At 48.6% G+C, this 15,125-nt stretch overlaps 1 protein-coding gene across 1 annotated transcript in view; it reads left to right on the top strand.

Annotated features, from left to right (window-relative positions):
* Positions 1 to 8,211: 8,211 nt before the first annotated feature.
* The window catches only part of LOC121446689 (microtubule-associated protein 6), a 62,061-nt gene continuing 55,147 nt past the window's right edge, over positions 8,212 to 15,125 (top strand). Inside the window, exon 1 of the mRNA XM_041649393.1 lies at positions 8,212 to 10,277. Coding sequence (XP_041505327.1) covers positions 8,848 to 10,277 — 1,430 coding nt within the window. The 5' untranslated portion in view covers positions 8,212 to 8,847. The remainder of the gene's footprint in view (positions 10,278 to 15,125) is intronic.

The raw sequence follows: 15,125 nt of genomic DNA, 5'->3' as shown, positions 1-15,125 counted from the left end.
CAGATCTCTGAGTTTGAGGCCAGCCTGAATTACAAGAGCTAGTTACAGGACAGGCTTCAAAGCCACAGAAAAACCCTGTCTTGAAAAAAGAAAAAAAAAAAAAAAAGAAGGGGGCTGGAGAGATGACTCATGTAATGAGGTCTGGTGTCCTCTTCTAGCCTGCAGGCATATATGCAAACAGAGTATTGTATCCATAATAAGTAAATATTTTAAAAAAGAAAAACAAAAAACAACAACAAGTGTGTGTGTGGGGAACCTGTCATTTATGTAAGCAATAAACTCCAGGCAATTTACAGCTGATGAATAGCAGGGAATGTTGAACGGTTCCTGAGAAGAACATGTACGAGAATCTTTGACAACCATGCTGTTTACTGTGTCAGTCACTCGTCTCACGTCTGTGATAAAATTCCTGGTAACAAGCAGCTTAAGAAGAAAGTTTGGGCTGGAGAGACAGCTCAGTGGCTCAGAGCCCGAGCTGAGTCTGATTCCTGCAGCTCACAACTGCCCGTGACACTGGATCCAGGGTGATCTGACACCTCGAGTCACCTGCACTCGTGTGATACACTCATACATACTTACATACACTCACACACATATACATGCACGTACACACACACCACACCATACACACATGCAGTACACACATACCCATGTGCAATACACACACACCACACCATACACACACGCAATACACACATATACACATGCAATACACACACAACACACACACATGCATGTGCACACACACCACGTGCAAACACGCACACATATACACAAGATTTAAAATAAAAACAAATCTGTTTCTAAAAGAGAAGAAAGGGGATTTTTTTTGGCTCACAGTTTGAGGGCACAATTCATCATGGTGGGGAAGGCATGGTGGCTGTCACATTATGCCCACAGTGAAGGTGCAGAGAGAAACAAATGCTGGTACACAATCTCTCTCTCTCTCTCTCTCTCTCTCTCTCTCTCTCTCTCTCTCTCCCTTCACTAGTGCCTTAAAGGCAAGTGTACTGGTTTAAATGGGAGTGCTCCCACAGACCAAGCTTGTGGATACTTGGTCCCCTTTGGTGACTTGGAGGAAGATGTCACTGGTGTGTGTGTTGGGGGGTGGGGAAGTTTGAGGTATCCATAGACTGCCTATTTAAGTTAGTTGTTTCCTGTCCAGCTGGAGACATGAGCTCTCAGCTGTTCCTACTGCCGATGCCTGGTGCTTGCTGTCCTGTTTCCCTGCTGTGGTGGTGATGGGCTCTTATTCCGCTAGAACTGTAAGCCCCAAACAAACCCTTCTGTAAGTTTCCTTAGTCAAGGTGTCTGTCACAGCAACAGAAAAAGAACTAAGATTAACAGGGGTACCAAATGGGCATATACTGAAGCCTATAACCCTGTGGACGAAAACAAATCTTGCCTCCTTATACAGCAATTATCTCAGGTATTCTGTCTCAATGACAGAAGGTGATGAAAATAATATCATGTATCTAGTGGAGCAGCCAAAGTAAAAATCACTGGTGCACCGGGCGTGGTGGCGCATGCCCATAATCCCAGAACTAGAGAGGCAAAAGCAGGAAGATCTCGGTGAGTTTGAGGCCAACCTGGTCTCTAAAGTGAGCTACAGCTAGGATTGTTACACAGAGAAGCCCTGTCTTGAAACCCCCCCCGCCACACACACACACACACACACACACACACACACACACACACACGCGCGCGCATCACTGGTGCTTTTCAAGGCTATGGGGAAACTAGGTCTCTCATTCACTGCTGATGGAAGTGTAAAATAGTAGTGCCCCTTTGGAAATCAGCCTGGCTGTTTCTTTAAAAGTTAAACCTGCATACTATAGAACCCAGCATCTATGTTCATGAGAAACAGAAGTAAATAGAACGCTTGTACATGTAGTTCATGAAAGTATAATGCTTTTTATTTTAATATTTATTTATTTATTATGCATACAATATTCTATCTGTATGTACGCCTGCAGCCCAGAAGAGGGCACCAGACCTCATTACAGATGGTTGTGAGCCACCATGTGGTTGCTGGGAATTGAACTCAGGACCTTTGGAAGAGCAGCCGGTGCTCTTAACCTCTGAGCCATCTCTCCAGCCCCAGTATAATGCTTTAATGTTCCCAAATAGAAACAGCTTAAATGTTTTTTTTTTTTTTACAAAACAAAACGCAACATATCTAGACGATGGAATACTACTTATTTACAAAAGGGGACATGCAACAGCTTGGATGGATTTTCACAAATTAAGTGAAGGGCGGCCTCCATGGTTATCTGTGCTGTGATTGCATCTATTTAGTACTCTCAGCAGCCAAGACTCTAGGGGTGGAGGCCAGACCTGTGGTTGCTGGAGAAACTGAGGTGATCCGGGAGGGCGTAAGGAGCAAGAGGCGGCCTGGTGACAGAGCACTTCTGTGCCATCTGTGAGGAAATCGTAGATGGACAGCCCCTAAAGCCACATGAACAAAGCGCAAGGAAGGTCCAGTGACACCCGAATCCAGTCTGTAGTCTAGCTAACTGTGAGATGCAGTGCCAACTTCCTTCTTTTGATAGTGTGGTATAATTACGACCTCATCATCAGAACGCTGGAGTGATGGGCATAGGGGACTTTCCTGTGCTGTTTCTGAAACTGCAAGCCTGTAATTATTTAAAGACAGAAAGTTACAAAGTAATCCCATTTCCACCTGGGGTGGGGGTGGGGAGCATCGCAGAAGAATCCTATGAACAGGGTGTTGTTCTCAAGAGGAGAAAGCCTCAAAAATCAGAATATAGAAATTCTCAAAATATTCAATAAGTTGAACGCAATCCCATGAAAAATTTCATAAACCTTTTTTTTTTTTTTTTTTACTATTGAAGTTGCCAAGAATTGGACAGACTGACTCCAAAATTGATAAGGATGAGGAAGTGTAACTTGTTCCAGGTGCACAGGGCTTTGCTTGTTTCATTCAGTGTCCTGTACTACAGTGAGGAATGGGACCTGGTGGTCAGTAAGAACTCAGAAATATCTGTAAAAAGATAAATAACTATACAGAAAACAAGGAGAGGGGGGACAGAAGAGGAGAGGTTCACCCTGTTAATTATTAACATCCACAGTAATTTCTACCATTTTGGCCAGGGATAAGTAAATAAACCAATAGAACAGAAGTACTATTTATATGCAGAATCTCATGAGCATAAAAAAATTGCTGCATGCTGGAGGAGACATTGTCAGCGAGAGACGGGCATACTGCTCCAAGAACACTCTCTCACTCTCTCTCTCTCTCTCTCTCTCTCTCTCTCTCTCTCTCTCTCTCTCTGAGACAGGACCTCACTATGTAGCTGGCCTCGAACTCTTGCCTCTGCTGGGATTAAAGGCATGTGCCACCACCACTCAGCCTCAAAGAACATTCTTAAAGAAACGTGGAAAAATTAAAAGCATTGCTGTCTCCAGTAAGGTTTGTTCTTGGCTATAATGTGGGGGTTTTTTTTCTCATAAAAAAAATTCCAAAGCTGAACAAAAAAGAAAATCCTAGAGACTAAAGGCAAGCAAATTCAATGAGGCCAGTGTAGCTCCTCACAGAACCACAGGCAGACCCAGGCTCCGACTGTCTGAACCTCCACAATCTGTTCTTAAGCTTGTCTCCTCGTGCAGACGAACAGGGATGAGACTCTATCACAAATGGAGAGGTCAGAGAAAGGAAAACAGAAGGGAAATACTTGCATCGGAAAGCCAATATTTTCTCAGAATCCCCTAAGGGTCTTTTGCTTATTCTTCACTAGGAAAACCCATGTTGCCTGACTACTTTGGCTGTAAGAAAGTCTAGAAGGGAAAGAACACGGTTTTCCTGAACTGAAATAACCCAGGGGCAAGGCCTCTAGGCAAGGAAGGAATTCTGCTATATGAATTCACAACACAGACAAAAGAGAGAGGATTCTGAAACAAGCAACTTCAAGAGATGGAGAGATGGCTCAGAGCTAAGAGCACTTAGAGCCTTTGCAGAGGACCCTAGTAGCTATCAGCACCATGTTAGGCCGCTCACAAGCCTTAACTCTAGCTCCAGGAGATCTGACACCGTCTTCTGGCTTCTATGTTCTGGCACCTGCATTCATGTGCAGAGATACACACACACACACACACACACACACACATCTTTTTTTACGCCTTTAATCTCAGCACTTGGGAGGCAGAGGCAGGCGGATCTGTAAGTTCGAGGCCAGCCTGGTCTACAAGAGCCAGTTCCAGGACAGGCTCCAAAGCTACAGAGAAACCCTCAAAAAACTAAAACTAAAATTAAATAAAATAAACCCACAAGAAAAATATTCACGAATAGTGTTATAAGGAAAGACTCCAGCCAGTAAATGTGGAAGGAATAACGGAGTCAGAAAAATCACCATTGGACAAACACTTGTGGTAAGTGTGCTAGGGAAAACACATCATTCGTTAAAATTAACAGATGAGAATATCACGAGTGACAGAAGGGTCACGGTCTTGCTTAGTGTAATATTTGGACATGATAAAGAACGACAGAATGCTTAGAAATCTGAGAAAATATGTCTTCAAAATGTTCTCATGTGGTCTCTCTCATTCTGTTAAAAGAAGACATGTTTACTGTGTCTCTTAGCCTGTTTGGGGTTGTATCAGAACACCATAGACCTGGAGCAGAAACAACATGTGTTCCCAGCTCCAGGGCCTGAGAAACACAAGATCAAAGCGTTGATAGAAGTGGTGTCTGGTGAGGGCCCATTTCCTGCTTTACAGATGTTGCAAACATGAAACTCCAGCCTCCTCCTCTTCTTATTAGGGAATTTATCTGGGGGTGGGGGTGGGTATCTGTCCTCATGACCTCATCTATATTCCCCCAAAGCTAGTCCCTTGGTGTTAGGGCTTTAGCAGCATATGTGTTTGGTGGACACATACGTTCAGTCTATGATAACCTATAGCAGCAACCAGTGAAGAAGAGTGTGTGTGTGTGTATGTGTGTGTGTATGTGTGTGTGTTTATGTACATGTGTGTATGAGTCTGTGGTTTCTAGCTTCTAATATATAACCTAATATTCTAATATTCATTTATTCTATGATTCTGGAATGATGTCATTTTATTGCTTTGAGATTCTAGGACTCCAAATAAATGGTTTTTTATCCTAAAATGCTATCATTCTTTTATTCGGATTTCAGAATTCAAAGATGCCCTTATCCTGCTTTCTTTTATTCCTATGTCTGATCTCACGGCAGCCTCCTCAGAAGTCCTATGAGTCCTCCAAGGCCTACATTGCTCCATCACTGAAGGCTTGTGACTGCGCCCCATGGTCCCCTGGTTGGTAGTGGAAGAAGGAAAAAGCCCAGCATTTCATGATAAAGTGTGAAGCCGGGTAGGCACCTTTGATGTAGCAGGGAAGGTCTACCCTCCAGGATATTGTAAGAACTGATTATTGGGTGTCAAATATGATCCTGCTCTTGAGTTGACGTATGCTCTTTCCCTTTAATCTGTTGTGGGCAGAATTATATCTACACATTTCTTCTATGAAACCAGTGCTCAGTTCTAGAATGAACACTACCAATTATTAGATTTTTACATGTATTTATTTATTTTGAGCGTGCATGTGTGTGCATGAATGTGCCATAGCATGTGTGTGGAGTTGGAGCACAACCTCTAGAACAGATCCCTCACCAGATAAGCTGTACCTGGGCAAACTGGAGTAAGAGAAAAATGCTCAGTATAGTATGCTGCAGAGACTTTGCAAATTAAAGCAACAATGAAACCAAAATACAGACAGCCCAAATACCAGCAAGGAGTGGGAAGACAGGAGCTCTCATTTGTTAATACTGAGAACTCAACACTGATACAACCACAGTGAAAGACAGTTTCCTTTGTTACAAAACTAACCATCCTTGGACTGTGTGCTCACAATCCCACTCCTTGATAATCACCCAAAGGTGTTCAAAGCTTTTGTCAATAGAAAAACATACACACTGTTTTAGCAGCTTTTTAAAAAAATAATTCTACAAACATTGAAGCAATCAGCATGCCATTCATTAGGTGAATGGATCGATAAACTATGATATATATGTCCATATAAAGAAATATTACTTAGTCCAGAAAAAAATGAGATACCAAGCCATGGAAATATAAGAAGGGGCCTTAGGGCTTATTACTGAGTCTGTCTCCTCCTTAAGGGCTAATCCAGTGGGACAGGTTAGGGGACCACTAGTAAGAAAGTATGTTCACCTTACCACAATGTGTTCCTTCCTCCTGGACTTCTGACCTCTTAGTGCAGTTCCCTTGCTGTGCAAGCGTGAGGACATGACTTCAAATCCTGTGCAGCGAAGTAAAATCAGGATGTGGACCGGTGAGCACCTGACCGCCCCCCCCCCCCCCCGCACTGTGAGGGGCGGAGCCAGGAGAACTGCAGGGGTTTGCTGGTCGATCAGCCTAGCTCCAGTTCAGTGAGAAGCCTTGTCTCAAGAGAAAAAGGTAGAGGTTGACAGAGCAGGACAGCCAATGTCCTCTCCTGGACGTGTACGTACGTATCACATACATACACACATTAACTTAATTAAAAGTAAAGAAACAAGCCAGGCAGTGGTGGCACACGCCTTTAATCCCAGCACTCAGGAGGCAGAGGCAGGCGGATTTTTTGGTTTGAGGCCAAACCAAATAAATAAATAAAAAGTAAAGAAATCACAGAAATTTTTAGATTTTTTTTTTTTTGAGACAGGGTTTCTCTGTTGTTTTGGAGGTCTTGTAGACCAGGCTGGCCTCGAACTCACAGAGATCTGCCTGCCTCCGCCTCCCGAGTGCTGGGATTTAAGGCGTGCGCCACCACTAACCCGGCTAGAAAATTATTTTTTTTTAAATGAGGAAGCAAAGGCAAAGGGTCTCCTGGAGCAGGCTTCAGAGTCGCTTATCTGCAAGACTCTGCCTGCGGGACTCCTGGGCGGGCCTTTTGAATATTAACAGTGGCCGCTGAAAGAGCCGCTGTCATATGCCAGGGGCTGCCGCTAATTATCTCCAGTGAACGGTATCATTTTAGTTTTCACAATAACTTCGCAAGTTCAGAGTAGATACCCTCGTTCTGAGACAACATTAGGGTCGAAAGGTGCCAGGATTTGTTTCTGGCCTTGCAGCCAGAAGTCCCGAAGCCAGGATGCGAACCCCCGAATAGCTGATTGGACTGCTCACAGGCTTCTGCTGGGAGCGCTAGATCCCCTCATGAAACCTGAGGCACCTATTACCTCCTCCCTTCCTCTCCATGTGGCTGCAGCCAGAGACAACCCAAGCCACAAAGAGAATATCAGAGCCAAACTAGATCCGTTAGACCCCCGTGTCTGGTCCACTCCAAAATACAAAGTAAAGCAGGAACACAACAGAGAATCCCTTTAGGGAAGGTCTTGCTCTTTCCTGGGGAACTCTCTGCCACCCCACCGCCCCCTCCTTAGGCCCCATTCCAGAATCTTCTTTCCTCATCCTCTGCCCCCCGTGCAGTCTCTGGGCTGAAGAAGGATGAGTCTTTCTCTGAGAGGGTAGAGAGCACAGTTTCCTGAGGATTGTGCAGCCAGGACACACCTAGACCTGCATCTCCCGATCTCAAACACCTGGGGGAAGCCCTGCGTATAGACGGGGGTGGTATAGGTCAGGAGCCAGCAGCACTGAGCGTAAGTACTGCCTGGTGACTGGCCACTAACAGCAGCTTCCTTTTTAAAAGTATCTGCTCAGGGCCTGCAGAGATAGCTGTGTGGTTAAAAAACTATAATGCTCCAGAGGACCCAAGCTGGATCCCAGCACCCGCACAGGCCTGGGATGGAAGTTCCTAAGAGTAACTCTAACCGGACTCCCCTGGCCCTCTGATCTCAACAGGCTCCCATACCCACAGACACAAGCACATAATTAAAAGTAAAATTAAAAAAAATTTAAAACGAACAAAAGCATCTATTCTGAGACAGACATTTCATTGGGAGGGAGTTCTTATACGTTTTAATGTAATATTCTCACTCTTTCAGTGGTCGGGCTTATTTTTACCAAAGAGGAGACTCGGATCCAGGATGAGACGCCAGCAACCCAAGGACAGCAAGTCCTCAGGAGCTTGGGACTTGAACCTACCAAGGACCCAGTTCTGTCGTTGCCTAGGAACAGAGGAGGGAGGAGCTGCTGGAGAGAAGGGAGGAGGGGACAGGGAGAGGGCAACCTCTCAGCAGCGCGCGCTGACGACAGCAGGTGATTTTTTTCTGCAGCGCGCACACTCTCAGCATCTTTTCTTGATCACCCCCCACCCCTTGCAGAAAAGGGTGGGGCCGCCTCTCTGCAGCAGAGACGGCGGCGGCGGCTGCGGCATCACCAGGGGTATCGAGACGGCAGAGGCAGCTGGGCTCTCTGCTCTGTCTGGGTTGGAGGTGACCGCTGCCTAGCCCTACTAGGCGGCCCACTTGAACCAGACATAAAGGAGACATGAGCCTGTTTGCGGATCCTGCCCAGTCCTCTCTCTGCGCCATGGCTTAAGCCCACAGCCTCCCTGCCAAGCATCTCCTCACTCGGCCGGGGTCTCCACGACACCGTAGCCGCAGGGAGGGCGCGCCCAGACGCTCTAGGCCTGGATTCTGGAACGCCGAGCCTCGCTCACATCTGTCGCCGGCTACAGCAGGTTCTCTGCCGAAGGCGTTTGCAGCCGGTAATCGAGGGACTTTGCGGACTTTATTTCAGCAGTACATCGTCCCTGGGTGCTCTTTGAGGGAGGAGGAAGAGGCAAACGACTGCTAAGGGGAGGAAGCATTGGGAACCACATTGGCGGGTCTGGGTTGGGGTTAAAGGGAGACTGGAGGTTTGATTTAGGACGACTAAAAGAGAGAGACGACCGGTTTTGCACCTAGCATCATCATGGCGTGGCCGTGCATCACAAGGGCCTGCTGCATTGCCCGCTTCTGGAACCAGCTGGACAAGGCGGACATTGCAGTGCCGTTGGTTTTCACCAAGTACTCGGAGGCCACCGAGCATCCAGGAGCCCCGCCACAGCCTCTAGCGCCGCTGCAGTCAGCGATAGCGCCCCCCTCGCGCGCTGTCGCCATAGAGACGCAGCCGGCCCAGGGCGAGTCGGATGTAGTTGCCCGGGCAACAGGGCCAGCGCCCGGGCCCAGCGGCGACCGCGAGACTGCAACCGCCCACGGCCGGAGCGGGCTGGGTTTGGGCGCGGCCTCTGGCTCCACTTCCGGCTCAGGCCCCGCGGATTCGGTGATGCGACAGGACTACCGCGCTTGGAAAGTGCAGCGGCCAGAACCCAGCTGCCGGCCGCGCAGCGAGTACCAGCCCTCCGACGCGCCCTTCGAGCGCGAGACCCAGTACCAGAAGGACTTTCGCGCCTGGCCACTGCCCCGCCGCGGGGACCACCCCTGGATCCCCAAGCCGGTGCAGATCCCTTCGACATCGCAACCTTCCCAGTCTATTCTTGGGGTACCCAAGCGTCGGCCGCAGAGTCAAGAGCGCGGGGCCATGCAGACCTCTGCCGAAGCCCGGGACCCGGAAGGCGCTGGAGGAGCCGGGGTGCCGGCGGCGGGAAAAGCGTCCGGTATAGACCAGCGCGACACACGCAGAAAGGCTGGGCCCGCGTGGATGGTGACTCGCAACGAAGGGCATGAGGAGTCGCCTCTGCCCCCGGCCCAGTCCCTGACCCAGGAGGGCGGCCCTGCAGCTGGAAAGGCCTCTGGTGCAGACCCCCGCGATACACGCAGGAGGGCCGGGCCCTCGTGGATGGTGACTCGCACTGAAGGGCATGAGGAGTCGCCTCTGCCCCCGGCCCAGTCCCTGACCCAGGAGGGCGGCCCTGCGGCTGGAAAGGCCTCTGGTGCAGACACCCGCGATACACGCAGGAAGGCGGGACCGGCTTGGATGGTGACTCGCACCGAAGGGCACGATGAGTCGCCTCTGCCCCCGGCCCAGTCCCTGACCCAGGAGGGCGGCCCTGCAGCTGGAAAGGCCTCTGGTGCAGACCCCCGTGACACACGCAGGAGGGCCGGGCCCGCGTGGATGGTGACTCGCACCGAAGGGCACGATGAGTCGCCTCTGCCCCCGGCCCAGTCCCTGACCCAGGAGGGCGGCCCTGCTGCTGGAAAGGCCTCTGGTGCAGACGAGCGCGACACCAGGAGGAAGGCGGGACCGGCCTGGATGGTGCGTCGCTCTGAGGGGCACGAGCAGACACCCGCTGCCCATGCCCAAGCCTCAGGGCCCGAAGGTGGCAAAGGGCGCGCCGTCGCAGATGCCCTGAATAGGCAAATCCGGGAGGAGGTGACGAGTACAGTGAGCAGCTCCTACAGGTGAGACAGGGGCAGCAGGTGATGCTGGTCACCCTCATCCCCCTCGCTAGGACTACCCAGGGTTCACTTCCCCCACTGAAAGCCTTGCATTCAGACCACGCCCTCTCCCTAGCCACGACATTCCAGAACGCTCACTACTCAGACTTCCCTGCCCCACCCTGTAGGCTGGTCCTTAACATTTTCCACCCTGGTCTTCCCAGCTCGGTTTTTTTTTTTTTTTTTTTTTTTTTTGTGCCACCCCTAGACCACACTGGCCTCCCTGCTGCCTAGTTCGGCACCCCACCTGCCCCACAGAGACCTTGTCAGTTTCCTCCCAGCTGAAGTGTGCTTTCCTCCTGGCCCACCCAATTCACCTGCTACCTCAGCCTGGATCCTGCTCTCCCAACCCCCTCCAACTCCCCCAACCCCCCCCCCCCCCCCCCGCGCGCGCCCCAGTTGGCTTTCCAGTTCTTCCCAAGCAATCCTTTCTCCTTCCTAGTCCATTTCTTTCTTTTGGCCTCTTATTCGCTCCCTCTCCCGGTCCCTTGCTGACACTCAAGCGCCACACCCTTTTGGAGATTTCCCCACACGATCCTTACAAATGACTCTCCTCAACCACTGGTACTTTGAAGGCATTTTTCTCTGGCGTCTTTAGTAGCTTTGACACATTGGGGCAGTTTCTTAACCTTCCTGGACCTCAAGATCTTATCTGTAAGATGTAATCAATAATAGTTATCTCAGGACCGTCCACACCAGGACCTTTTCTGTAGTTTTGAGTGTTGACAATATGCCAAATATTGTGCTGGCCGTTTGGGAGGATGGAAAGAGGTGACTCATGAGGACCGGCCATGCCTGGGACACAGCGGTGGTTTTTTGTTTCCATTGTAATCTCATACACGATGCCTTCTTACTCTGGTTTCTGATCCCTAGATCTCCAGCCCTCTTCCCTGTGGAGGCAGCTTTTTCCCTGTGTTTAGTAGATGCGTTTCTTGTCCTCTCTGGCACATACACATTCCTTGTAAATGAATGAGTTCAAGAATGGAAATGTTCCCCGTTTTACACACACACACGCGCACGTGCACACACACACATACATTTCTAGAATTCTGTGCTGCAGACTCAGTCTTCCAACCTACCTTCTCACCCTTTATCCATCCATTGAATGTTTAGCTTTCAATCCTTCCTTTGTGTTTCAACCAGCATCACTTAGCTGGTAGATCCTGGTTGACTTGAACGTCTAACGTCAAACTTGGGGTTCTGGGAAAGCAGGTGTGCGTGGCGAGTGAGTGAGCTAGTGGCGTCCAGACATAGCTCTTCATGGGGCCCTTCATCAGCCACATTCAGTTAGGTGCCTTTCCCCTGCAGGTGTGGGGGAGGGCTGTTGAGATAGTGTCTTCCACCAACACTGTATGTGGCCTCAGGTCAGAACGATAGTCTTCCTCAGCCAATGTGGCAAGCACCTCTTCACACATCAGAAGACCGGGAGGTGTAGAAACTCTCTTGTTAAGGCAAAAATCAGACCCCTGCCTCAGAATTCCATGTCTTCGTGAGTTCTGTTCCCCTGCCCCCTAGCTCTCTGGGTTAACTGGTATCACAGCCATACTGGTCTCCCAGAAGGGGTACATCACTTCCTTCTAAAGCTCTGGTTCAAGCAAGGGAGAAGCTCCTTTTTCTTGAACAGCCACAGGGAAGTGGGGTTTTCACAATAATGTTTATACTAGAAATGGATGATCAAAGGAGAGAAGGGAACAAACAAGCCGGGGCATTAAAGAAACTCACAAAGAAAGACATGCCTTTTTGGTTCTGCCATGGTTTTCTCGCTCACAAGTCCTGGTTCGTTACCTGAGAAGCCTGTGGGTAGCCTGACATCGGATTCCAGCCCCTTTCATCTTCCTGCTTCCATTCTGCCCTGCCTGGCGGATGGAACTTTACCCACCACCCGCGAGGATCTTCCTCCTTCTGACCTTCGCAGAGATCATGCCAACTCAAGGTTCCCACACTGCCTCGGGTGATCCCGTTCCGCTCAGGTTGAACTGGCTGGAGTTGTTCTGTTTGTGGACGCTGGGTCAGACAGTCGAAAGTGAGCTTGGATGTTAGTCTGCGCCTTTGTTCCGTAGAGCAGTCTTCCCCACAGCAGGACCTCACCTGTAGTAGGCATGCCCTGCTCCATGTTTCCAATTACACAAATACTGGATGGTCAGACAGAGTAGCGGGCACTGTTGATGCCGGTGAGAATGACGGCTTTTACCAGCTACCGGAAGTCTAGCGAGATCACTCTTTCTGTAAAATATATACATACATGTGACTCTGTAAAATACATACATCTGACTTTGTGGCCATTGATGCCCTTTTGCTGTATTTTGAAACATGAAGAAAACGAGTCTTGCTAAAGACATTTCTTTAATGAACAATTTGAATTTATGACAAATTAGTTGTGGAATTTACTTTGTGGCTGTCCTTGTTCCAGAAGAAATATTAATCAATTCTAGAGGAATGGACTTTGGGTGAAAGTAGCTATGAAGAAGTAATACATTCTATAAATTAACACATATATGCTATAGAGAAAAAAATGTTTGGGATGTATGGGCCTATTTGGAACGTTGATTTTTTTTTTTACCTTGCCTATTGTCTGACATTCTTTTTCTCGCTATGATTCTGGATAGTTCCTTAATTTAAGTGTGTTCCACGACTACTGTAGAGGGGCCTAATGTCACCATAGAAACCGAATTAGGCTCCACGTCAATGACAATTTGATTTCTAAAACCTTTTCTTCTGCCGCTCCCCATAAATCACGGTGTGTTTACGCCATGGCAGCTGGTTCCTCTCCTGGGCTTTAAAAGTGACATCCATCACTTGACAGCAAAGCTAGCAGTTTGCTTAGTAAAGAGAAAAGGACGTAGGATCCATCATCTTCTCCTCTGGTCTGTAATGGACATTTGATGTGCAGAATCGTATATATGCTAAGTAACAGTCAGTGAGTAACATCTGCTACCCTGGATAGTTCTCTGGTTTTGAGACGTTGTCCTTCCTGTTTGGCAGCCCAGCTGAGTCATAACCCATCATACCAACCCGGGATTTTCACACTCAAGTGGTGTCTGAGGTATCTTTGTCATTATTCATAATCGTGCGGTTGATAAAATTTTAACATATGCCTTTTACATAGATGAAACTATAAAACTGAGAACCATGTCGTAAAGGCGGATTTTTATTGGGACACCATTTGTGACATTCGACCCAGCATCTTCAATTAGGAAATAAGTCAGTCATAAGCAGGGGATTAAGATCCCTCTCCTAGTCAGCCCCATTGCCCTGGCTGTCAGCTAATAGGAATGGATGGGGTAGCAGGTGCTCCCTGTAGAAATGCTAATGACAAACCCTTCCTAGATGAAATCGGCGGAGACCCTGGGAGGTGGAAATAATAAAACAGAGGCAAAACACTTGAAAAAATGAGCGCAATAACAGGAACTCAGAAAGAAAAAGAGCCTTCGGTGCCTGCCTTCCAGCCCCGCATGAGGGTTGGAGAAGGCCCATCTGACTTGGCTTTCTCCCTATTCACCAACTACACACATCCCTAATTTTCTACTTCCCAGGTCATAGCAATGCCTCAAGACAGCCTGAGATATTGACTCTTCAGCACCTTCCGCAGTCCTGCCTTTTAGAAGATTCCTTCCTTTTGACTCAGAATGTACTCTGTAAACTCTTCTGTCTTTGCTTACATGAATGTGCTTGCCCCCATCCCCCAGCCCGTGAGGACTCAAAGAGAAGGGCTTTGCTTTGTCGTGTTCGTGAGCGTCACGGTCTAATCTGTGCCTGGATTTGCTGATCGTACGGGATTTGGGGGGCTTAGGGAAATGTTTATGCACCTACATTTTGATAAATTCCCTGCAGTTTCACATGGTTGAACTTAGAGCATGAGATGACCTCCAAGCCCTGCTATACATCAGCCAGGGTGTGGGGTGCGGGGTACCAATGAGCACGCTTTAATCCTACATAAGGAAGGAGATTGTGTCTCCTTTAACTGGAATAAAGCCTGAATCATGCAAAGTTACACTAGAAGGCAATGTCACCCGGGAAAGGGCAGCGGGACACACAGGCCTCTCTGCCCAAGCCTTCGCCTGGGGCAAGCGCCTCAACCTTGCTGCACAGATGCTGATGCAGGGCCTGGAGAGAGGCTCAGCTAGTAAAGTGATCACTGGGCAAGCAGAGAGCCTGAGTTCAGATCCCCAGAACCCACATAAAATGTCAGATGGGGCAGCATGTCTCTGCAACCCCAGCCCTGGAGCAAACAGCTGCAGATGCCCAGAGTGTAACAGCCAGCCAGCCTAGCTGGATTCATGAGTTCTAGGCTCAGGGAGGGACCTGTGTCAAAAATAAGGCGGAGCAAGACCAAGGAAAACACGTGATATCAACCCCTGGCCTCCACATGCCCACACATGGGAACACATACATTTTTTTTTAATGCTGATGTATATGTGTCCCACTCAGAAACTCTGATGCAGTTCATGCAGGGTATGGCCTTGCATCTGAACATCCAGCCGATAACATAACAGCCTCTTCCTAATTCGGGGCTCTCAGACTTCAGGCTGTGGAAGAACTGCCTAGAGAATTTCCCAAGCCCCAGATTCCTGGGCCATGTCCTCAGACATTCTACCGGGCAAGTTTAAACTGGAGCCCCCAGATCTATTCCTGTTGCTAAGTTAGACTTAAGGCTTTCTTTGGCAAAACACTACTGTTTTTAAGGGGATGAGTTGCCCTTATGCAAGCATGTTTTTTTTTGTTTTTTGGTTTTTTTTTTTGTTTTTTTTGGATTTTCGAGACAGGGTTTCTCCGTAGCTTTTGGTTCCTGTCCTGGAACTAGCTCTTGTAGAC

The sequence above is a fragment of the Microtus oregoni genome, unplaced genomic scaffold, assembly GCF_018167655.1.
Source record: "Microtus oregoni isolate MIOR12 unplaced genomic scaffold, Mior012 000000F_ref0000247, whole genome shotgun sequence".
NCBI lineage: Eukaryota > Metazoa > Chordata > Mammalia > Rodentia > Cricetidae > Microtus > Microtus oregoni.
The sequence above is the reverse complement of the archived record's forward strand: the minus strand, read 5'-3'. Positions and strand labels throughout refer to the sequence as shown.